This window comes from Delphinus delphis, chromosome X (assembly GCF_949987515.2).
Source record: "Delphinus delphis chromosome X, mDelDel1.2, whole genome shotgun sequence".
Lineage (NCBI taxonomy): Eukaryota > Metazoa > Chordata > Mammalia > Artiodactyla > Delphinidae > Delphinus > Delphinus delphis.
In genome coordinates, this window is record NC_082704.1 from 56,912,507 (window position 1) to 56,938,253 (window position 25,747).

The 25,747-nt window shown below is 35.2% G+C and overlaps 1 protein-coding gene across 1 annotated transcript in view; it reads left to right on the forward strand.

Moving 5' to 3' along the window:
* HDX (highly divergent homeobox) overlaps positions 1-25,747 on the forward strand; it is a 173,307-nt gene that overhangs the window by 57,273 nt on the left and 90,287 nt on the right. The window contains exon 4 of the mRNA XM_060002196.1: positions 14,592-14,645. Coding sequence (XP_059858179.1) covers positions 14,592-14,645 — 54 coding nt within the window. The remainder of the gene's footprint in view (positions 1-14,591; positions 14,646-25,747) is intronic.

Sequence of the window (25,747 nt, forward strand, 5' to 3'; positions counted from 1 at the left end):
CCAGCATTTGGTTAGCTCTTGCTTTTTGATGATGGCCATTCTTATAGACTTGAGGTGATACCTTGTTTTGGTTTTAATTTGCATTTCCCTAATGACTAGTGAAGTTGAGCATTTTTTTTATGTAGCTGGTGGGCTTTTATATATCTTCTTTGGAGAAATGTCTACTCGGGTCTTTTGCCCACGCCTTAATTGGGTTACTTGGGTTTTAGCTATTAAGTTGTATGTGTTCTTTATACACTAGGGATATTAACCTCTTCTCAGCTATATGGTTTACAAACATTTTTTTCCCACTCCATAGTTTGCCTTTTCACTTTGTGGATAATTCTTTTGCTGTGCAGCAGCTTTTTAGTTTGATGTAGTCCCACTTGTTTATTTTTTATTTTGTTGCTTGTGCTTTAGGTGTCATATATAAAAAAAATGTTGCCAAGATCCATGTCAGGAGAATTTTTCCTATTTTCTTGTAGGGGTCTTATGGCTTCTGGTTTTACATTTAAGACCATTTTCAGTTAATTCTTGTCAGTGTGTTAGATAGGGGTCTAGTTTCATTCTTTTGCATGTGAAATCCAATTTTCCAAGCACCATTTATTGGACTGTCTTTTCTCCATTGCATACTCTTGGCCCCCTTGCCAAATATTAGTTGACCATAAATGCTTTGGCTTATTTCTGTTATCAAATGAAATATTCTGTATATATCTGTTAAAACCATTTTGTCTACCTTATTGGTTAAATCCTCTGCTTCTATATTGATATTCTTCCTGAATGACCTATTCCTTTTGGAAAGTAGGGTATTAAAGTCCCCAACTATTCTTGCATTGCTGTTTATCTCTTCTTTTACTTCTGTTAGTGTTTGCTTTATATATTTAGGTGCTCCAAAGTTGGGTGCATACATATTTATAATCATTATAGTTTCTTGATAGGTTGAACCTTTTATCATTATATAATGACTTTCATTTTCCCTTTTACCAATTTCATTTTAAAGTCTACTTTTCCTATTATAAGTATAGCTACCCCTGCTTTCTTTTGTTTACCATTTGCTTGAAATGTCTTTTCCCATCCCTTCACTGTAAGTCTATGTGTGTGTCTAAGGCTAAACTGAGGGTCTTGTAAGTTATCAGTGGATCTTGTTCTTTCATCCTTTCAGCCATTCTGTTTCTTTTGATTGGAAATTTAATCCATTTACATTTAAATTCATTATTGATAATCAAGGACTTAGTATTGCCAGTTGCTAATTATTTTCTGGCTGTTTTGTAGATCCATTGTTCCTTGTTTCTTATCCTGATGTTTTTTTTAATGTCCTTTAGTATCAGTATGCCTTGATTTATTATGTTCTTTTTTTGTAATTACTACATGATCTTTCCATTCTGGTTACTATAAGACTTACATAAAACATCTTAAAATTGTAACACCCTATTTTTAATTGATAACAACTTAACTTCAATAGCATTCCTAAACTTTATACTTTTTATTGAAGTATAGATCATTTACAGTATTATATTAGTTTCAGGTGTACAACCTCATGATTCAATATTTCTATAGATTGTACTCCATTTAAAGTTATTACAAAATAATGGCTATATTTCTCTGTGCTGTACAATATATCCTTGTTCCTTATCTGTTTTATACATAGTAGTTTGTATCTCTTAATCTAATACCCTTATTTTTCCTGTACCTCCTTTCCTCTCCCCATTGGTAACCACTAGTTTGCTTTTTTATCTATGAATCTGTTTCTGTTTTGTTATATATATTTGTTTTATTTTTTATATTCCACATATAAGTGATGACATAGATTATTTGTATTTCTCTTTCTGACATTTCATTAAACATAATACTCTCTAGGTCCATCCATGCTGTTACAAATGGCAGAATTTTATTCTTCTTTATGGCTGAGTAATATTACATTTTAATATTCCATTCCATCCACATCTTCTTTTTCCATTCATCTGTTCATGGACACTTAGGTTGTTTCCATAACTTGGCTAATGTAAATAATGCCGCTATGAACATTGGAGTGCATGTATCTTTTCAAATTAGTGTCTTCATATTCTTTGGATATATATACAGGAGTGTTAGTTCTATTTTTAGTTTTTTAGGAACCTCCATACTGTTTTCCATAATGGCTGCACTTTACACTTTTAATTCTCCTCCAACTGACATTTTAGGCTATAGACATTATACTTTACATAGTTTTATATTACACAACCAGTAACAAATTATTATAGTTATGGTTAATTTTTACTGTCTCTATTTTTTAACTTTTAAACTACAGTTGTATGTGAATTATACACTACCATTACCATATTACAGAATCTAACTTTGACTATATCTTTACCACTTGCAGTGAGTTTTATGCTACCTTTGTACATTTTTATGATGTTAATTAGTGTCTTTTAACTTCCACTCAAAGAACTCCCCCTAGCATTTTGTTCTAAGGCAAGTCTAGTGAAATCCCTCAGCTTTCGTTTATTCAAGAAAATATTTTTTCTTCATTTCTGAAGGATAGCATTGTCAGATATAGAATTCTTGGCTGACAGGTTATTTCTCTCAATATTTTGAATATATCATCCCATTCTTTTCTAGGCTGAAGTTTCTGTTGAGAAATCTGCCTTTAGTCTTATGGGGGTTTCCTTGTATATAACTTCCCTCTTCTCTTTTGCTACTTTCAAAATATTCTCCTTCTGGAATTCCCATAATATATTCTTTTTCATTGTGTCATATAAATTATTTGGGCTTTCTTCATTCTTTTAAATTCTTTTTTTGTTTTTGCTTCTCTGACTGGATAATTTAAAATGTCTTCCCGGTCTTCTAGGTCACTGAATCTTTCTTTTGTGTGATCAAGTCTTCCTTTGAAGCTCTCTATTGAATTCTTCAGTCACTGTAATTTGCGTCTCTAAGGTTAATTGTTGTTGTTGTTTTCTTATTGTTTCTGTTTCTTTGTAATTCATTTTGTTTATGTTCTGTTTTTCTAATTTCATTTGTACATATGTTTCTGTAGTTCACTAAACTTCTCTAAGAACATTATTCTGAATTCTTTGTATGAAAAGTCAAAGATTTCCATTTCTTTAGCACAGTTATTGGAGTTTTATTAGTTCCTTTTGAAGGTATTGTGTTTACCTGGTATTTTATGACTGTTGATTCTTTGGTATCTGCACATTTGAGTAAGTTGTGTCTTTCAGACTTTACAGGTTCTCTCTGGCAGAGACAGTTCTTCACCAGTCACCTCAGGTTGGGTTTCTGGATGTGTCTGCTGGTTATGTCCTCAGACAGGTGGTAGAGCTTGCTATCAGGGTCTATTTTTAGGTGAGGCCACTGACCAAGCTTTTTGTTTGGGTGGGATGCAGCTGGCCGAGAATGGTTGTATAGTACTGCTGGCTTGGTTTCCTACCCAAGTGAGGCTGTAGGATATAACAGCTCTGCAGTTGTCTGTATTCTCTGGACAGGCTTACTAGATAGTCAGATCTAGGTACTATACTCAGTAGTTGGTGAGGCTATGAATTTGATTCTCTGCCCTGGCAGGGCAGCAGGATAGCACCAAGGGCCTATACAGCTCATTCTTTGGGGAACAGAATCATGCCAGAGTGTGCACTGAATTCCCTGGTCAGATGAGTCCTGTGGTTTTGCTTTGCAGATGGGGAAGCCATGGGTTGTGCTCTCTTTGAGTGCCACTGTGCACGGGGCTGTTGAATTAGCTGTGTAGCTTTCTGTGTACTCTCATTAAGTTCCTTGATTGGGCAGACTGAGAGCTGTGAACAGGACTATGAGTTCATTTCCCTACCTGTGGGTAGCTGGAGAAACAGCTCCAAAGCTGGTAAAGCTCTTTGTTTTTGGTCTTGACTCAAGGTAACCCACTCTGTCAAGTTCCCTGGCTGAATGGGACCATTGGCTTTGCTCTGTTGATGATCAATTCTGCCTGCTGGACTCTCCACCCATTGTTGGGCTCTCCAGGTGTCTTGGCCAGGTTTTCTTGTTGGGCAGGACAGAGAGGTACACTCAGCAGTGAGCAGGCTTGTTAACTAGCTCCCCTGCCTGGGAAGAACAGGAGGGCCAGCCCCAAGAAGGCTCTCAGGTATTCTGGGTCAGGGTCTCTTGTCTTGAGGGGCCTGGAGCTATACTTAGCAAAGGGTGGAGCTAGAATTAACTCCCCTGCCTGGGCAGAACAGGTAAACTGACTCCAAGCTAGGCAAGGCTCTTTATTTGTCATCTTGAATCAGCTGACCCCCTCGTCAAGTCTTCTGGCTGAACGGTGCCCCTAGGTTTTCTCTGTGGGTGATCAGTTCTGCCTGCCATACTCTGCTTGAGTGTTGTTGGACTATGTAGTTTTCAGGTCTTCTGACCAGCCTTTCTGATCAGGTGGGGCTGGGAGCTATGCTCAACAGTAGATTGGGCTATGACTCAGCTACCCTGCCTGAGTCGGGGAAGACCAGGCTCCAGGATGGGAATGCTCTTCCTTTTAGGACCAAAATCAGGCAGACCTGCACCCTGTCAAGTTCCCTGGTCAGACTATGCCATTGACTTGGCTTTGCAGATGAGCAAAGCCACCGTTTGGAGCCACTACTTGGGTGTTCCAGGTAGGAACTTGGTCTACAAAGATTCAAGTTCTGGTTGTTGCTAGCCTCTCCCCTTTCCTCCATCACAATCAGATTCATAGTGGTCAAGCCCCACAAATTACCTCATAATCCCTGTAGGATAGACCAGAGTGGGGAATACCAAGAAGTGACCCACAATGCAGGGGATGCTGGATGTCTACCCTGAGTGCTGTCTTTCCACTGGAAGAACTGTAGACTCAGAGGAAACCTCTTGGTGTGGTGCTGTGTCAGCTTGGGGGAGGGGCAATGTGGTCAGCATGTAGCCGTTCCTCTTACCATTCTAATGTGGTCTGTCTTGTTCTCTGTGGTGCAAGGGGCTGCTCCATCCTCACTGCAGTGTTCTAAGATTTTCTCTGTGATGTCTTGTCCAGTAATAGTTGTTATTTGTTCTTGTGAGAGGGAGCAAAGTCAGGAAAGACTTATGTCCCATCTTAGTGGCTTCACTCCTGATTAGTTTTTATATGTTGAACCAACCATAAACTCTTGGGATAAGTCCCAGTGGGTCATTGTGAATAATCTTTTTAAAATGTTTTTTTCTATGCCCATTGAGGTTATCATGTGATTTTTGTCCATTATTCTAGGAATATGATATATTATGTTAATTGATTTTTAGATGTTCAGTCAACTTTGCATTCCTGGGATAAATTTCACTTAAACATGGTGTAAATCCTTTTTACATGTTGCTGGATTTTGTTTGCTTCTATTTTGTTGAAGATTTCTTGGGGTATATTCATAAGAGATATTGGCTTATAGCTTTCTTTATTATAATACTTTGGTTTGATATCAGGGCAATACTGGCCTCATAGAATGAGTTGTGAAGTGTTCTCTCCTGATTTTTGGATTAGTTTGTAAAGAATTGTTATTAATTCTTTAAATGCTTGGTAGAATTCACCAATGAAGCCATCTTAGCTGGGACTTTTTTTTCTTTTTTTCGCGGTACGCGGGCCTCTCACTGTTGCGGCCTCTCCCGTTGTGGAGCACAGGCTCCGGATGCTCAGGCTCAGCGGCCATGGCTCACAGGCCCAGTCGCTCCGTAGCATGTGGGATCCTCCCGGACCAGGGCACAAACCCGTGTCCCCTGCATCGGCAGGCAGACCCTCAACCACTGCGCCACCAGGGAAGCCCGCTGAGACTTTTTTGTTGGAGATTTTGGTATTACAATTTTTTTATTTGTTTAAGCCCATTCAGATTTTCTATTTGTTCTTGGATCACTTTGGGGATTTTAGGTCTTTCTAGATATCTATTTTGGATAAGTTATCTAGTTTGTTAGCATAAGGGTTTTCATAATTTCCCTTTTCATGTTTTAAATGTTTCTAAGTTTGGTAGAGAGTGCCTTCTTTCATTCCTAATTTTAGTAATTTGTGTTCCTCATTTCTCTTTCCTTTTCCTTTGGTTAGTGTATTAATTTCCTAGAGTTTCTATAGCAAATAACCACAAATTGAGTGGCTTACATCAGTAGAAACTTATTCTCTCACCGTTCTGGAGTCAAGAAATCTGCAATCAAGGGGTCATTAGGGTCATACTCCCTCTGATGGCTCAAGGGGGGAATACTTCCTTGCCTCTTTCAATTTCTTGTGGCTCCAGGTATTCTTTTACTTGTAACTGCATAATTCCAATCTATGCCTCCATCTTCACATGACCTTTTCTCATCTCTTCTCTTCTTTCTCTTGTAAGGATACTAGTCCTTGGATTTAGAGTCCACCTGAATAACCTGGGATGATCACACCTCAAGATCCTTAACTTAATTACATCTTCAAAGGCCCTCATTCCAAATAAAGTCACATTCATAGATTCCAGTGGTTAAGACATGGACATATCTTTTTGAGAGTCACCAGTCAACATACTACAGTCAATCTGCCTGAACTTTTTAAATGTATTGCTCTTTTAAAAAAATTTGTTTTCATTGATTTTTCTATTGTTTTTCTTCCAGTCTCTTTTGTATTTTTTTCTCTTCTTATACTTTCATTTCCTCCCTACTCCATTCTTTCCTTTAATTTGATCCTCCTTTGCCTTTTTAAAATCAGATTGCTTCTGTATTGTTGTAGATTGTAAGGGTTCTTTATATATTCTATATATTAACTCCTTATTGGATATATGATTTACAAATATTTTCTGCCATTTCATTGGTTACCTTTTTGTTCTACTGATAGTATCCTTTTGATTCACAAAAGTGTTTAATTTTGATCTGGTTCAATTTATCTAGTTTTTATTTTGTTCTTATGTTTTTGGTGTCATATCTAAGAAATCATTTGCCAAATCCAATATCAGGAAGCTGTTCTATTTTCTTCTAAAAAGTTTATAGTTTTAGCTTTTATGTTTAAGCCTTTGTCCCATTTGAGCTAATTCTGTATATGGTGTAAGGTAAGGTTCCTTAGATCTATAGTGAGTCTGTTGTAGACAGACTATGGTTGGATACTGTTTTTTTAATCCATTCTTCTAATCTGTCTTTTAATTGGGAAAGTCAATCCAATTACATTTAAAGTAATTACTGATAGTGAAGGACTTACTATTGCCATTATGTTACTTATTTTCTGAATGCCTTAAATATTTTTGTCCCTCATTTCCTCCATTACTACTTTCCTTCCTGTTTAACTGTCTTTTTTATAGTAACTCTTTTTGGTTCCTTTCTCATTTCCTTTTGTATATATTCTATACATATTTTCTTTGTGTTTACCATGGGGGTTACATATAATGTCTTAAAGTTATAACAATCTATTTTAAATTGATAGTAACAACTTCAATTGCATACAAAAACTTTAATCCTTTACAGTTCTGTCCTACCATTTTACTGATATCACAACTAACATTTTTATATATTGTGTACCCATTAACAGATTTATAATTATTTCATGCCTTCATCTTTAAATTCCTGTAGAAAAATGAAAAGTGGAATTACAAACCAAATGTTACATTAATACTTGTTTTTATATTTGTCCATGTATTTACCTTTACTGGAGAAATTTATAATTTCATATGGCTTCAATTTAATGTCTAGTGTCCTTTCATTTCAACTTGAAGGACTCCCTTTAGCATTTCTTGCAGAGCATATTTAGTGGTAATAAACTCACTCAACTTATATTTATCTAGAAATGTCTTAATTTCTCCTTCATTTTTATTTTTATTTTTGCGGTACGCGGGCCTCTTACTGCTGTGGCTTCTCCCGCTGCGGAGCACAGGCTCAGCGGCCATGGCTCACGGGCCCAGTGGCTCCATAACATGTGGGATCTTCCCAGACAGGGGCACGAACCTGTATCCCCTGCATCGGCAGGTGAACTCTCAACCATTGTGCCACCAGGGAAGCCCTCTCCTTCATTTCTGAAGGACAGTTTCCTAGATATATAATTCTCAGCTGATAATTTTTTCTTTTACCACTTTAAATATATTATCCAACTTCCTTCTTGCCTGCAAGCTTTCTGCTATGAAATCCCCATATAATCTTATTGAGAATCCCCTGTATGTGATGAGTCACTTTTGCTGCTTCCAGTACTCTTTCACTGTCCTTGTCTTTTGACAGTTTGATTATAATGTGTCTCTGTGTGGAATTCTTTGTGTTTATCCTACTTGGAGTTTTTTAAAATTCTTGGATTTGTATATCAATTACTTTTCTCAAATTTAGGAAGTTTTCAGGTATTTATTCAAATCATGTTTCTGTCTCTTTGCCTTTCTCTCTTCCTTCTGGGACTTATATAATGCATATATTGGTCTGCTTTTGATGTCCCATTAGTCTCTTAGGCCCTGTTTACATTTTTATTGATAAGAATTATTTTTCCTTTTTGTTCCTCAAACTTCATAATATGAAATGACCTCTTTTCAAGTTCATTGATCCTTTCTTCCACCTCTTTTGTCTTCTGCTGAACTCCTTCAGTTAATTTTTCCATTCAGTTACAGTATTTTCAGCTCTAAAATTTCTGTTTGGTTCCTTTATAATCTCTATTTCTGCTGATATTCTCATTTTATACATATATTGTCACCCTTATTTCTTTGTTTTTCTTTATTTCTTTGAGCAGATTTAATATAATTGTTTTAAAGTATTTGTGTAGTAAATCCAATGTTCATGTTTCTTCAGGGACATTTTCTGGACATTTATTTTGTTCTTTTGAATGGCTGATGTTTTCCTATTTCTCTGTATATTTTGTGATCTTTTTTTAAATTGGGCATTTGAATAAACCACCACTTCCCCCAGTCTTTGGGTCTGCACAGTTGAAGACTTTCACTAATTAGACTGGTGTAAAGGCTTAAGGTCTTTGTAGGCCTTTCCTGGGCATGTGTCTCCCCTGGTCCTGTGTGCATGCTTTGTACTGACTCCCCTCTGTACACAGCTACTTTTAAATATCTTTATTTCCTGAATATTCTCATTCTTGCTTATCCTAGACCCTTAGATGATCTAGTATATTCATCAATCAGTAATCTCTTTCTCCAGGTGTATGTGGGTCTATAGTCTTCTTGCCATTTTCTTGAGTCTTGCCTGATGCTTCCTGCTACTTCTCCTAGCCTGAGATCTGAGTCGTCCCACTTTTGGCTATGTGAGCTCCAAGTTAGGAGCTAAAGAGATGAATCTCTCAAGGAGCCCAAAGCCAGGTTAGAATGTTGTAAATTCTGTCTACTCTGTTCTCTTTGGTTCACATAAGGGGACTGGTGACAAGGCCAATACTTTTCCTGATCCATGTCATGCTACACAAGGAAGAGAGTGTGACACTTTTTAAAATGTTGTGAAATTTCCTACATTTTTAGTATGGCTTTTTCTTGTTGTTTATTTGCTTGGTTGCTGTAAGATATTTGACTAATTTCTACCATGATGTTATCCTTGTCAATCTGTAGTTTTTAATTTGATGTTTCCAGGGAAGAGGGATGAGACTCTAGGTCTGCTTAAACTTTCATCTTGCTGCTGTCTCTGCTGTTTGTTTTTTAAATTACAGAGTAAGTGTATCAGTACATATAGTGTTAGTGCAACAAACAACCAGGATGTTTGATTTCTTTTAAATGCCTATGTTTTGGTTCAACATGGATCCATGTGCAAAAGCAAAGACATGAAACCATGATTCATGTTAAGAATGCTAGTCTAGCCCAGCAAGGATTGTAGCTTGGTAAGAGCTATAAATCTTTTGCTGTATTTTAAGGAACTGATCTCTGAGTATACATGTAATAAAACATTTAATTTCAGTTGTAAAAATATATGTAGAACTTAAAGCTAACATTTGACACTTTATTTTCTAAAGTTAGTAAAGAATTTTTATATTTTCTCAATTTTTTTTTACATGAGTAGCATTGAGATAATATTTTAAAATATTTCAGGGGATCCAGATTTATAATTGTAAACTCCCCAGGTCCTTGGCATCAGAAGTTAATCATTCCACATAATAATTTATATTATTTTACTTATATCCTTCCATTATTTTTAACAGCCAGTATCTCTAGAATCAGTGTGGTGAAATCAGGCTGTTATGCCATGTATGTGTACTTTTTATAATTCCATTGAAATGTCTCAGAATTCCAGTTTCTCTGATCTTAATCTCTTATGGTTTGTGAATTTTTAACTAGTAAAATTATATAGAAAAAAACAAATGCATCTTGGTTGTCAATTACAAGAATTTGTCAGGCTAGTAAACTTTTCTAAACACTAATTTCATATGACTTAATATAAGAACAATCCATATGCTTAAAAAAGGGTGTTAGTTCCTTAGCCAAAAGTAGTAATATTAAAATTTCAATTGTAAGCTTATTTAGTTTCTGAAAGCTTTTCTAGACTTGGTAGAGAGACGAGGGGGAAATATTTTTAAATAAGCCAGTACTTCTTTTCTTCTTTGCTCCAGAACACATTGTTCTCAACCAGAAACAACGAATCCCCTTCCTCCCAACTGCCTACCCTATATAATGGTCTCTTGTATATTTCCACTCTTGGCCTTTTTTGAATTATGGCAAGTGAAGCTAGTTAATAATAAAGGCACAAGTTAATTCAATCAACATATATTTATTGATTGCCTACCACACGCCCAGCAGTGTCCTCTATGCTCTATAATTCATAATTGAAAGACGTCTATGAAGCCCTGCTGATTAAAGCAGAATGCTTGATAGGTTTGATAGGTTTTAATGCTCAAGTGATACCAAAACAACTGATGGAAAGCTAAAACATTAATTTATGAATCACTTACTGATGAACTTTGCTGAGAGACATGGTTATTGTCTGAGGGTTTCAGATAATCAATTTCTCTTTAAGCATATGCTTATTAATAATATACTTAATTTTCCTGGCTTATATAAAATATAGTATATTTCAGATAAGAGCTTTGTTAGACCCATGAACTGCCCTGAAGTTTTAAAAATATAATACCTATGATATGTGTAGAATTGTCTTTCTAACAAAGATTTTTGAAATCAAACAAATGCTTTTTTGTGTATATTCTCTGTGTTACTATATAAAAATAATTAGACTAAATTGTTTTAAACATGATACTTTGTCCTTAAGAATCTCATAGTCTAGAAGAAATATTACAACAGAGTCATATGTAGGGTCTAAATCGTATAAAATGAAATATAGTAAAAATGCTTTTAAAAATTCCTTAAATCATCCACAAAAGTAACTATATGCATGCTTTCCTGTGAATGTATAACCATGTATAATAATGTGTGTATAAAAAGTATAATTAATATTCTGATATATGGTATCTATTTTAAGTATAATTTTCCATGAGAAAGGTAAGTGTTATAGTTGGATTCACAAATCTTAACTATCCATATGATGTGACTCCAGTTTACATTAAAATTAGTGTGTTACATACGTTAGTGTATCCACTTTTAGCCAAGAGAAGCAGATTTCCAACATTAGGCACTTCCTTGCATTCACATTCAAAGATGTGACTCTGCAACTCTCCATTAGTTTGAGCAGGACAACCATTTGTGGAGGCAGTTTTATGATGGCCATAAAAAGACTATTCCAGTAATCTCCAGACTGTCTAGTTATCTTTTATCTCGTGCACAAGACCTTTCTTTAGAAATATGTTTTATATTTCTCTTCTCAATTCCTACCTCCTTTAACCTAGTTCCAAGCCTAGATTACCTCTTGCCTAAATTATTGTGAAAGTTTCCATACTTATTCAATTCATTATACACATTTAGTCACATTAATCATCCTAATGTATAAAAGTACAATTCTGACCATATAACTCATCTGCTTAAAAACTTTCAATGACTCCCCATTTTCTATAGAATTAGATATAAATGTACCTTGGCATTCATGGCCTCCACAAAGACCCTAACTCCCTTTCTAGTTCTAGCTGAATTCACCATTCCCAAACACACCCTATCCTTTTATTCCACAGTATTCATGCCATTCTTTACTCCTGGAATGCTCTTTTATTTCTATCAAGATTCTACTCATGTTTTAAGGTTCAGCTGAGATATAAATTCTCAAGTTGATGTAATTTTGCCGTGTCTTTAACTCCTATTGCACTTCATTTATTGTACCTCCCTTGTGGCACTTATCATATTTATCTTTGTGTTACAATCATTCATATACCAGTCTTATCTTTCCCTCTAGATCATAGTTCTTGCCCTCCAGGAAATTATGTTTTATCCATCTTTTTGTTTCCTGTAGCACCTAAAACAGCACCTAGTACAGAGATGCCTGATAAATATTTGAAGAGAATTCAAATTGGTTACCTTGGAAAGTTATCTATACTTATTTCAATAATGTTCAATTTGTCAAAAAGTTTTTGAAGTTCTTTTACAATTGCTTTAAGGACCTGTGGGATTCTTATAAGTGCTTTCAGTGGTGACAAACATTTCAGGGAAAATTTGATTTTGGAAAATAGAATTCATTCTGAGACACGTTTAGTGAATAATATGGATGTTCAATCTGAGCTGTTATATTTTCAGTTAAAACAAAGAGAATATGAATGAGACAGAATATCTAGGTGAGTCATGAACTAACAACTCCAAAAGAAAAGTTCCCAAAGTGCTTTCAACAATAGCAACATCACTGTAATGACTTTATAACTTCCAAAGATTTTTATTTTGAAACACAAAGTACTCATTTGGATATGTAAATTCTAATATATTTGTTAAATTAGTCTTGTCTTGTAGATTCATTTTGCAGTTTTCCAAACCAGGGTGTTGAAAAGTGTGTTTGGAACTTAAATATCACTTAAATGATAAGTATATTTTCCGACTCATTTTAAATACTGTATTTTATAGCTTCTGGTGAGGGAGAAACCTTCTCATCATTCTCGCACCAAAGAAAACATTCCAAATTTGAGGGAAACATTTATACAGTACTATGATTCAAAAAAGCCTACAAATTTAGCTACTATGCTTGGCCATTCTTAAGTTTTAGCAGAAACATAAGGAACTGAAGAATAGATTTAAAGTAAATAATAGAGGGTAGTTGAATATAACATTTGAGTATCATGTAACTGGTGTCACAGAATTATAAAACAAAAAAATGAAACTTCATCTCTTCCCAAATACATGGAATTTATAATATTTGTATGTTAAGGTGTTTATAGGAGTCTTCCATTTTCTTGGTTACATACAACTGATTTAATCAAGAAACCACATTTTATATTCTTAAAATATATAAGGTCCATGTTTAAAGAAATTCAATTACCATGTTTATTATGTGTATCATTGTTATGGTTTCATGTTAACTTTTTATTAGTTACTAGTTTATGGGGTGGTTGCAATGCATTTGGTTTAACATGTTTTCTCTAGCAACTTTACATAATCAGTTTTAAAATATCCTCACTAATAGATGGAAGTATGTGCACAAATATTCCAAAATAGTTGGATATCTCTATTCTTTCAAGAGTATATTATGTGATTATTTTAGCAGATTTACCTCCTTCATTGAGACTAGCAGTCAATTTACTTTGCAAACATTGTATCATATACCAAGTATTAGTGGGAGGACAAGAAGTATACTTTTTAAAGAATTTTTCTGTAGAAATTTTCTCTTCACTCTTGTTCACCATTTAAAAAAATCAATTATTCAAACCTTCTCATGACCCTCAAGGATTCTAGTTAATTGTCATTTTACCATAATGGGATTTTAACTTTAGTAAAAATTTTCCTTACAACTATTATTTGGAGTTTATATCATTTTTAGCCTGTCCCTACCATACTGATGCATTTTGAACTCAAAGTAAAATGGAAGGTCTGGTGGCCAGGGACAGTATTCTTTTACCTGAAATTTGAATAATTGAGGATATTACTCTACTATTTACTTTGACTGTTTGATCATCACTTCATTGGCCATCACTGAATATAATTTATCAAAACCAATAAACGTTTGATTGAATACCACATTCCCACCACCACTACCACTTAGCAAGGCTGATTTGACTTGTCGGTCTCTCAGGAAGCACATGTTTGGAAGGGGAGGAGAGGGCAAAGTGAGAGTATGGAGTACTCCCCAATTCTTGTGTGTCCCAGGAAAAGGTATGGTTAAGTCCAGACTAACCTGAGCCATAGCTCACAGAAGCACCTTGATCTCTTTAAACACTCCCCAGAATCCTATGAGAGTAGCATCTATCTCCTTGAGCAGCAATGCTGATGTAATAAGGTGTTACTAGCTATTCACCTTAGTAGTTTCTATGTAAAAAGGGACTTGCAGTTATGTAAGATGAATAAACCTAGAGAGCTAATATACAGTATGATGACTATAGTTAATTATTTAATTATTGTAACATTTATTCCACAGAACACTGCATTTTTATTATAATAATTTTATTGTCCATAGATTTCCAAACCTTCCAAACTGGGTACTTCCAGGCCCGAAAAATGTCTTCAAAATTTTCTTGAATTTTCAGAGCAACTGCACTACTTCTTGAATTTTCCCACAAAGGAAAGCCTTTTAAATCTCTTGCTTTCAATAAGGTAACAGCATTGTCCACATGGGAGATATGCTCTGAATGCAGACCTATCTTGACATCTTGTATGAATTCTTTGGTGTTGATCAGCATTCCAATAGTGTCAATGCATACCTTACTGAGATTCCATTTGTTGTTTCCACAGATTTCAGGAAACCTTACTGTGCCTTGGATTACAGGGTGTTCTAGAAAAAGAGCAGTAAGTAATCTTTCATTTAAAGCAGCAAATGGGTTTCCCCTGTCTCGTTAGTAAGAATGCCATTGAGAAAGTTGTTATGATATTTGTAAAGTTGGCAAAACTGCACTTCAATAAGTTAATTAACCTCGAAGGACATATTTTGAGATTATAATATTTATATACACTAAAAAGATAACCTTAAATAAAATGCAGTAACCAGCACATTGTATAATCTTTGAGCAGATTTTTGTAGTTTAAAAAAAATTTTAAAGGTATTTCATAAAATACTATAATTTTTCTACATGTAATAAGCCCAGTTAATTTGATCATAGAATTGAATCATGATTGATATAAACATCTCAAAGTTAAATAATTTACATTACTATTTATTATTTGTGTGTATTTCAGTGTTTAGAAGTGATGAGTAACTAATATTTTAACAATACTATTTTCTGGCTTTCTGCTACAACTCTTATGATTCTTAAAATATTAATATAACAGAATTTCATTAAAATGTTTTTTGAAAACTTTTTTTTGAGTTTGCTCAAAGAAGCTCATTCAGTTGGTCTGTATAGGACCCATTAATCTGCATTTTAACATGCAGGAGATTTTGATGTAACTTTTCCTTAGAAGGGAAACTATTAAAGGATTTCAAAAGTAAAAAAATAAAAAGACATGAGCAGACTTTTAGAAAGATAGCTCAAGTTATTGTATGGTAGATAGCTTTGGAACAATGGAACTGAATTGAGAGTGCAGAAATAAGTTGTTATATTTATAGTCAATTGATTTTATACAAAGATGTTATGACAATTCATTGCGGAGGAGAAAAATAGTCTGTTCAACAAAGTATAGTGCATAGAATTTAAAAATGGATAAATTGGATCTCAACAAAATTCAAAACTTTAGCACTTCAAAAGACACCATGAAGAAAATGAAAAGACAAGCAACAGCCTAGAAGGAAATACTTACAAATCACTTATCCATTAAAAGACTTGTATCCAGAATATACAAAAAACTCTTACAGAGACAAACAATCTGATCATAAAATGGACAAAAGATATGAACAGATATTTCAACAAAGCAGATACATAAAATTTTAATAAATACATGAGCAGATGCTCAAAATCATACGTCATTCAGGAAATGCCTATTAAAACCAAAATAAGGTATTTCACACTCTCTACAATAACAAATATTGGCAAAGATATGAAGATAAAGGGACAATCATACATTGATGGTGGGAATGTAAAATGATACAGCCACTTTGGAAAACAGTTTTGTAGTTTCTGAAAATGTCAAGCATAAACTACCATACAACCCAGCAATTCCACACATCAGTATCTGCCAAAGAGAAACAAAAACACTTCTACATGTGGGATTGAATGCATGTGTTCAGCAGTTGATGTAACAGCCTTAATAATAGTCCAAAATTGGAAACAACATAAAAGTCCATCAACTTGTAAATGGATAGACAAAGTACAGTATATCCATACAATGTAATAAAATTCAGTAATAAAAAGGAATTAACTAGTGACACATGATGCATCATAGATGAACCTCAAAAAGATTATGCACTGTGACAGAAGCTAGACACAAGAGACCACATATTATATGATTCTATTTATATGAAATGTCCAAAGACAAATACAAATTCATAGAGACAGGAAATAGATCAGTAGTTGCCTGAGGTTGGGGATTAGGAATATGGAATATCTGGAAATAGACATGAGAGATATATTACAGAGATTACAATGTTCTAAAACTGATAAATGATGATGTTTTCACCACTAAGTGAAGGTACTAAAAATCATTGAACTCTATACTTTAACTCAACATATTCAAAATTTTATTTAAGCATGTAATTAGTATAAAATTTGAGATTTTTACATATTTTTACTGCACAAAATCTTTGAAATCATGTGTATTTTTCCATTTATCGTCCATGTCAGTTTGAATGTTAACTTTTCATCGTACAAACTTGATCTCTATGTAAATTTCATGATTTACAGTTGAAAAACTGTTTATATTTTGTAAACATAATACTGTAGTAAAGTTGTTTTTATAAACAGATAGCATTAAGAGAATGAAAGACAAACCACAGATAGGGAGAAAATAATTACAAATGGTACAGCTGATAAAGAACCTGTGTCCAGGATACAGAAAGAATTCTCAAAATTCAATAATAAGGGAACATGACATTTTTTTTCTTAGATTACATATATGTGTTAGCATACGGTAATTATCTTTCTCTTTCTGACTTACTTCACTCTGTATGACAGACTCTAGGTCCATCCACCTCACTACAAATAACTCAATTTCGTTTCTTTTTATGGCTGAGTAATACTCCATTGTATATATGGGCCACATCTTCTTTATCCATTCATCCAATGATGGACACTTAGGTTGCTTCCATCTCCAGGCTATTGTAAATAGAGCTGCAATAAACATTTTGGTACATGACTCTTTTTGACTTATGGTTTTCTCAAGGTATATGCACAGTTGTGGGATTGCTGGGTCATATGGTAGTTCCATTTGTAGTTTTTTAGGAACCTCCATACTGATCTCCATAGTGGCTGTACCAATTCACATTCCCACCAGCAGTGCAAGAGTAATCCCTTTTCTCCACACCCTCTCCAGCATTTATAGTTTCTAGATTTTTTGAAGATGGCCATTCTGACTGGTGTGAGATGATATCTCATCGAAGTTTTGATTTGCATTTCTCTAATGATTAATGATGTTGAGCATTCTTTCATGTGTTTGTTGGCAATCTGTATATCTTCTTTGGAGAAATGTCTATTTAGGTCTTCTGCCTATTTTTGGATTGGGTTGTTTGTTTTTTTTGTTATTGAGCTGCATGAGCTACTTGTAAATCTTGGAGATTAATCTTTTGTCAGTTGCTTCATTTTCAAATATTTTCTCCCACTCTGAGGGTTGCCTTTTGGCCTTGTTTATGGTCTCCTTTGCTGTGCCAAAGCTTTGAAGTTTCATGAGGTCCCATTTGTTTATTTTTGTTTTTATTTCCATTTCTCTAGGAGGTGGGTCAAAAAGGATCTTGCTGTTATTTATGTCATAGAGTGTTCTGCCTATGTTTTCCTCTAAGGGTTTTATAGTTTCTGGCCTTACATTTAGGTCTTTAATCCATTTTGAGCTTCTTTTTGTGTATTGTGTTAGGGAGTGTTCTAATCTCATACTTTTACATGTACCTGTCCAGTTTTCTCAGCATCACTTACTGAAGAGGCTGTCCTTTCTCCACTGTACATTCCTGCTTCCTTTATCAAAGATAAGGTGACCATATGTTGGTGGGTTTAGCTCTGGGCTTTCTATCGTGTTCCATTGATCTATCTTTCTGTTTTTGTGCCAGTACCATACTGTCTTGATTACTGTATCTTTGTAGTATAGTCTGAAGTCAGGGGGCCTGATTCCTTCAGCTCCATTTTTCATTCTCAAGATTGCTTTGACTATTTGGGGTCTTTTGTGTTTCCATACAAATTGTGAAAATTTTTGTTCTACTTTTGTGAAAAATGCCAGTGAACCTAGCGGTAAGATGGGAATAAAGATACATACTTACTAGAGAATGGACTTGAGGATATGGAGAGGGGGAAAGTTAAGCTGTGACAAAGTGAGACAGTGGCATGGACATATATACACTGCCAAACATAAAATAGATAGCTAGTTGGAAGCAGCTGCATAACACAGGGAGAGTAGCTCGGTGCTTTTCAACCACCTGGAGGGGTGAGATAGGGAGGGTGGGAGGGAGGGAGATGCAAGAGGGAAGAGATATGTGAACATATGTATATGTATAACTGATTCACTTTGTTATAAAGCAGAAACTAACACACCATTGTAAAGCAATTATACTCCAATAAAGATGTTAAATAATAATAATAATAGTAATAAGGGAACACAACCCAATAAAAAAGTGGGCAAAATATTTGACAGACACTACACCAAAGCAGATATGGAGATAGCCAATAAGAGCATGTAAAGCTGCTCAACAACATTAGTCACAAGATAAATGTAAATTTAAACCACAATATGACCACTCATTATAATAGCTAAAATTTTTTAATTATACCAAGTTTTGGTAAGGATATGAAGGAATCGAAAATATAATACTATAAAGCTGACAATAACAAATATTGGCAAAGATATGGAGATAAAGGAACAATCAAACGTTGATGGTGGGAATGTGATATGGTACAACCACTCTGGAAAACAGTTTGGCAGTTTCTTAAAAAGCTAAACATACACCTACCCTATGATCCAGCTATTCTGATAAGTATTTACCCAAGAGGAGTGATAGCACATATCCATACAAAGATTTGTACATGAATGTTTATAGCAGCTTTATTTATAATAGCCTAAAATTAGAAACAAACAATGTTCATTAATAGGTGAATGGATAAACAAATTGTTTTTGTTCATATAGGGAAATAGTACTCAACAATTAAAAACATGAACTATTGAGGCACACATCAACAAGAACGAATCTCAAAATAATCAGCCTGAATGAAAGAAACCAGATGTAAAAAGGGTACATACTGTATGCTTCCATCTATATAAAATTATTGAAAATGCAAACAGGAAGCAGATCAGTGGTTGCATGGTAAGGTAAGAGGGCAAACGGTATGGCAAATTGATTGAAAGGGGGCATTAGGAAACTTTTAAGGATGATGGGTATGTTCGTCCAAGATTGTTTCTTGAGCATATACACATATCAAAACATCAAATTGTACAATTTAAATATGTGTAATTTAGTTTTCGTTAATTATACCTCAATAAAGCTTAAAAAAAACCAATTCAGTTATTAGAAAACTTAGGTATTTGAATCTTCTTTTTCAACTGTAAATCTTATGAAATTTACATATAGATCAAGTTTGTATGATGAAAATTTAACATTCAAACTGACATGTACTATAAATGTAAAATACACATGATTTCAAAGATTTTGTACAGTAGAAATAATATGTAAAATTCTCAATTTTTATACTAATTACATGTTTAAATAAAATTTTGAATACATTGAGTTAAAGTATATTATTAAAATTAATTTTACCATCAGTTTTTCATTTTTTTAATGTTGCTACTAGAAAATATAAGCCTACATATGTGTCTAATATTATATTTCTATTGTACTACACAGGTCCACAGTGTGCCAGACATTGTGCTTGATCTTAGGGATACAATGGTGAGAAAAAACAGATGTTTTCCCTGCTCTCATGGAGCTAATGACCTAGATTTAATAAGAAGAGAGGTATTCATGAAATAATTACATAATCAGATATAAAATGCCATTATGAGAAACGCCCATGTTGGTCACTTTCTAGCCTCTTCTGGAAGCACACTTTATATACACAATGGAATATAACTATTGCCTCTGAAAATTCTCTCACCCACTTCCAAGGAAAATTTTACCAGTGTCAGTGTCCCTCAGTCAAACCCACTAAGAATAAACCAGTAGTTAAATAAGTTGTGTTTATTACTTGTTGCAGCAAAGGAAAACACATACCATGGAGAACCATGACACATCAAAGTAAGAAGATGTTAGAAATAACTTACTGGAGGATTTGGGCTTTGGTTGGGTGATTTAAGGGAGGGTATAAGGAAGTGAGGATTTGCTCTAGATTGGATGCTGTGAGAAAGTGGGAGCAATTCTGTGATAGGGTATTTTGCGTGTGGCATTGCAAACTTGGTTTTGTCTGTTGAGGCAAAATTATGAAGAAGCCTTGTTTTGTTTCATCTTATCATAGTCTCTGAATAATCTTGTTTTAGATTGTAGTCTGTGAAATTAAACAATGTGTTCAACAAGAGAACAAAATAGCCTGACTGTGAGTGCCAGGCCAGCATGTAATAATATTGTGGTCTAGCTCTGAACATCCATTTAATTTTGGATGACGGTGGCTGCTTTTTTTTTTTCTATCTCACTAGTATATATCTTGACATCATTATACACACTGTGTTTAACATTCTATTCATATTACAGTTACTGTCCATGCACACCATCCTGAAAAGTCATCTTTGTGAAACTGATTGTTAAATTGATGGTTAGTATCAGTAAGGGTCCAAGCAGGAAAACAGAAAACTCGCCAGAAAAATTTAATATGATAAATTATTTAGACAGGTTTTAGAGGATTTTAAAAAGCAAAAAGGAAACTGTGAAGCTTCAAGAGTGTTAAATTCAGGAAAGTAACTATCACCCCTTGGACTAGGAAAACAAAGATAAGTTTGTATTTTCAGAAACTACAAAATTAGAGGAGAGGTTTGCTGAGATGGGACTCATTTCTGAGTTTTGTACACTGCCAGCTAATGCTGGTACCTCTGGGGGCACAATGAGGTTGATTCTGGTAGTGTAGAAAAGCAGGAACCAGCTGCGGCTATTACCAACAACCAATGTCAGGACGAAGGGTTGTCCCTTGGGTGATACTGATAGGAATAGGAAGCAAAACAGGAAGGACCATCTTCTCTTCCTCAGCCTTCCAGTCTCCTTCTACTGCTCTCTATTGTCAGAATCTCATTCAAAGACATTTGGTAAGCAGAAATATACTTTGCAGAGTCCCATGAAAAACATTGTATAGAAGAGCGCATTTGGAACTGAGAAAATGTAGTGTAATTACCAATACAGAAGAAATTAGGAATTTTCATTTGCTTGTTTTCTGTATAATCAGACTGTATGAGTGTATGCTGCCACTTGTGGAATCAAAGTAAGTCTATATAAATTAGGGAATTACTATAGAATTTTAAAAATCTGGTTAGTGTCTTTTTGACTTTTGAAAACTACAAATGGTTCTGGTTGTTCTTATTATAACAAACTATCATATTAGGTTGTGGCTCTTCAATAGTAAAAATCATATTAGCATATGTATAGTATTTTATACTTCAAAGGCATTTTACTTAGATTATCTCATTCTAATCCTTGCAAAAATGTAGAGAGGTAGATAGGGTAGGCGTTTCTATTGAAACTTTATAGATGAAAAAGCTAAATTCAAGATGGTTAAGTTACTTGAAAAGATTGTATATCTAGTAAATGATTGAATTTGGATTAGAACTCAAGTCTTTTATGGCTTGTAGTTCCACTATCTTTAGTATTTTGCCTCATAGTAGCATCAGGAAAGGGGAAAAGATACTGTTTGTTTTCAGCAGAAGTCCTCAGCTTTTTGTTTTTCATTTTGTTTTGTTTTTGAGTAAGAACGCCTTTTTCTTTTTAGATTTAGTTGGAGTCTCAACCTGCCTGCAACAGGGTCTGACTAAAAGGAAAGTGAAAGGATGAATGTAGTTAATTATCTGTTTCAGTCAGTTTTGGAAGGATATGGAAGTATAACCTTTTAAGTAAGTCATTGCAAGTGGATTCTAATGGCAACTCTATTCTCTTCAGCCCCTGGAATGAAGGGCAAGCCTGGAGAAAAGTCAGTAACGTGAAGATCCGTCCAGTCAGTATGTGTTTCCCAACCTTGCCTGATCATAAGAATCATTGGAGTTTGTACATTGGGGGTAACGGTGACCTGTTAAAAATAAATGTCTGGATACTACCCAAGATATACTGAATCAGAAGCTCTAGAGGAAAACCTGGAAATAGTATTCTTAATAAATGGCCCAGTGGGTCTTATGATGAGCCAAGGTTGGGAAACACTGTCCTGGTTCTAGTGGTTGGTGGTACACTGATCAGACTCCATTGTCTAGCAATAACTGAGCCATATTGTGAAAATTAATTCCACCAAACTTTTTTGTTTGTTTGTTTTTGGTTTGTGGTTTTGGGGTTTTTTTGCGGTACGTGGGCCTCTCCCTGCCATGGTCTCTCCCACTGTGGAGCACAGGCTCCAGACGCGCAGGCTCAGCGGCCATGGTTCATGGGCCCAGCCGCTCTGCGGCATGTGGGATCCTCCCGGACTGGGGCACGAACCCGCGTCCCCCGTATCGGCAGGCGGACTCCCAACCACTGCGCCACCAGGGAAGCCCTCCACCAAACTTTTTAAATGACTTTTTTCCCAAAAGGCTACAGGTCGATGAAGCTACATGATTTATTTACAATTTCAATTAAATCCTCTCTAATTTTCTGTCACTTCTATCTATACACTGAGATTTTCTTAAAATATATTCTCATATTGTAACTTTCAGCAGAAAGGAGAACTTAAAAATACAGATTGATACTTAGTGATCTACTCACTTAGGTTAATTGCAATATATTTTCAATTCTGCTAATAACGTAATTTCAGGATTTCTAAGAAATCCAGTGAAAGCATGAGAACACCATGTTTTAAACATGTAATACAATTTAAAACCACCAAAAATACAATGTGTTCCTCTCAGAAAAAAAGAGCAATACGAGTCACATAAAATAATATTAAACTAAACCTTTGAAACTCTAGTTTTACTCTCTTTAAAAAAATAATGGGAGCTTCCCTGGTGGCGCAGTGGTTGAGAGTGCACCTGCTGATGCAGGGGACACGGGTTCGAGCCCTGGTCTGGGAAGATCCCACATGCCACGGAGCGGCTGGGCCCGTGAGCCATGGCCGCTGAGTCTGCGCGTCCGGAGCCTGTGCTCCGCAACGGGAGAGGCCACAACAGTGAGAGGCCCGCATACAGCAAAAAAAAGTAAATAAATAAAAAGTAATAATGGGAATGGTGTCAGCAAGATTCTCCTTCCCCACGTGACATCCCAATTCAACAGCAATACACAGTTCAGTTCCTTTTGTGAGAAATCAAGACAAAAGTTAGAGGCTCCTGCACTCAGGGCAAGTATGAAACTAGCCAAGTTAAACTGGTAAGAAAATTGGAGATACCTTCTCATCATAATCCCCACCCCTGGCACAGAACCATATGATTGGGAGGAAACCCTCAGCTCACGGCTTCTTCCTGAGTAGGGAAAGACATGCACCAACCATCCAATATCCTAATTTTTACAGGTGCTATCTGAAGAACTGGTTTCTATCTCACTTGTCTCAGAGTCCTGATGAGACACAGCATATACTAAACCTCTGGGAGCTACAGAAACAAAGGAGATAACACACCCAAACTCATTTATAGGGGCTAGCATTACCATGATACCAAAGCCAGAAACACTGTAAGAGGGACTTCCCTGGTGGCACAGTGGTTAGGAATCCACCTGCCAATGCAGGGGACACAGGTTCAAGCCCTGGTCTGGGAAGATCACACATGTTGTGGAGCAACTAAACCCATGCACCACAACTACTGAGCCTGCACTCTAGAGCCTGCAAGCCACAACTAGTGAGGCTGCATGCCACAACTAGTGAGGCCGCATGCCACAACTACTGAAGCCCACATGCCACAACTACTGAAGCCTTTGTGCCTAGAGTCCGTGCTGTGGAACAAGAGAAAGCATCACAATGAGAAGCCCGTGCACCACAACGAAGAGTAGCCCCCACTCGCTGCAACTAGAGAAAGCCCACATGCAGCAAGGAAGACCCAATGTGGCCAAAAATAAATAAATTAATTTATTAATTAAATTTTAAAAACTTAAAAAAACACTATAAGAAAACTACAAACCAATATTCCTGATGAATGTAGATGCAAAAATCCTTGAACATATACTAGAAAACTGAATTCAACAGCATGTTAAAAAGATCATACATCATGACCAAGTTGGATGTATCCCAGGGATGCAAGGATGTTTCAACATGTGAAAATCAATTACTGTAATGCAATATATTAAAATAACATAGGATACTCACATGATCATCTCAATAGATGCAGAAAAAACATTTGATAAAATTCAACACCATTTCATGATAAAAACCCTCAGAAAACTAGGAATAAAAGGATAAGACCTCAATGATATAGCTCATATATGAAGCTCATATATGAAGAGCCAAAAACTAACACCACACTCAATGGGGAAAAATGGAAAGCTTTCCTCTAAGATCAAGAACAAGTCAAGGATGCTCACTCTCACCACTTCTATTCAACATAGTACTGGAAGTCCTAGCCAGAGCAATTAGGCAAGATGAAATAAAAGGCATCCAAATTGGAAAGGAAAAAGTAAAATGATCTCCCTTTGCAGATGACATGATCTTATACACAGAAAGCCATAAATAACTCTACAAAAGACCCCGTTAAGACTAATGACTGAATTCAGTAAGGTTGCAGGATACAAAAATCTGCTGTGTTTCTATACACTAACAATGAACTATCTGAAAAAGAAATTGGGGAAATAATCCCATTTGCAATAGCATCAAAAATAATAAAATACTTAGGAGTAAACTTAACTAAGGAGGTAAAAGATGTACAGGCATGCCTCAGAAATATTTTGGGTTCAGTTCCAGATTACCACAATAAAGCAAGTATTGCAATAAAGTGAGTCACACAATTTTTTTGGTTTCCCAGTGCATATAAAAGTTATGTCTATGCTATGCTGTAGTCTATTAAGTGTGCACTAGCATTATGTCTAAAAAAAATGGACATACCTTAATTAAAAGCACTTTATTGCTAAAAATAGCTAACCATCAGCTGAGCCTTCAGTGAGTTGTAATCTTTTCGCAATAGTAACAATAAGGATTACTGATCACACTATAAGAAATATAATAATAATGAAGGAGTTTAAAATATTGCGAGAATTACCGAAATGTGACACAGACTTGAAATGGGCAAATGCTGTTGGTAAAATGGCACCAATAGATTTGCTCGAAGCAGGGTTTCTACAAACCGTCTATTTGTAAAAAAAAAAGCAAAAACACAGTATCCACAAAGTGCAATAAAGTGAAGTGCAGTGGAATCACAAAGGACTCAACCAAATCAGTGTTAAAGAGGACAGACTTGAAAGCCTTACACTTCCACTTTTCAAAATATATTACAAAGCTACATTTAGATCTCATCTTAAGTGTCCTTACAACAATAAAATAAAAATAATTGTAAAAAATAATGATAGAAACACTGTTGAGAAATGACCCTTTACATGCCTCTAAATTTTTTTAATTTGAGTGTTTTTTTCTTACTTAGTTTCAAATGAAATAAATTTGTAAATCAATAGTTTAATTTGATAAATAGGAAGGAAACCTTCTGAGTTAAAACCATAAATCTAAACACTAAACTAAACTTGTAAAATGCTCATGAATGCATGATAGTAGCAAGAGAGTATTATTTAGTGGCCATTTGTTTAGCCTACTTTTTTA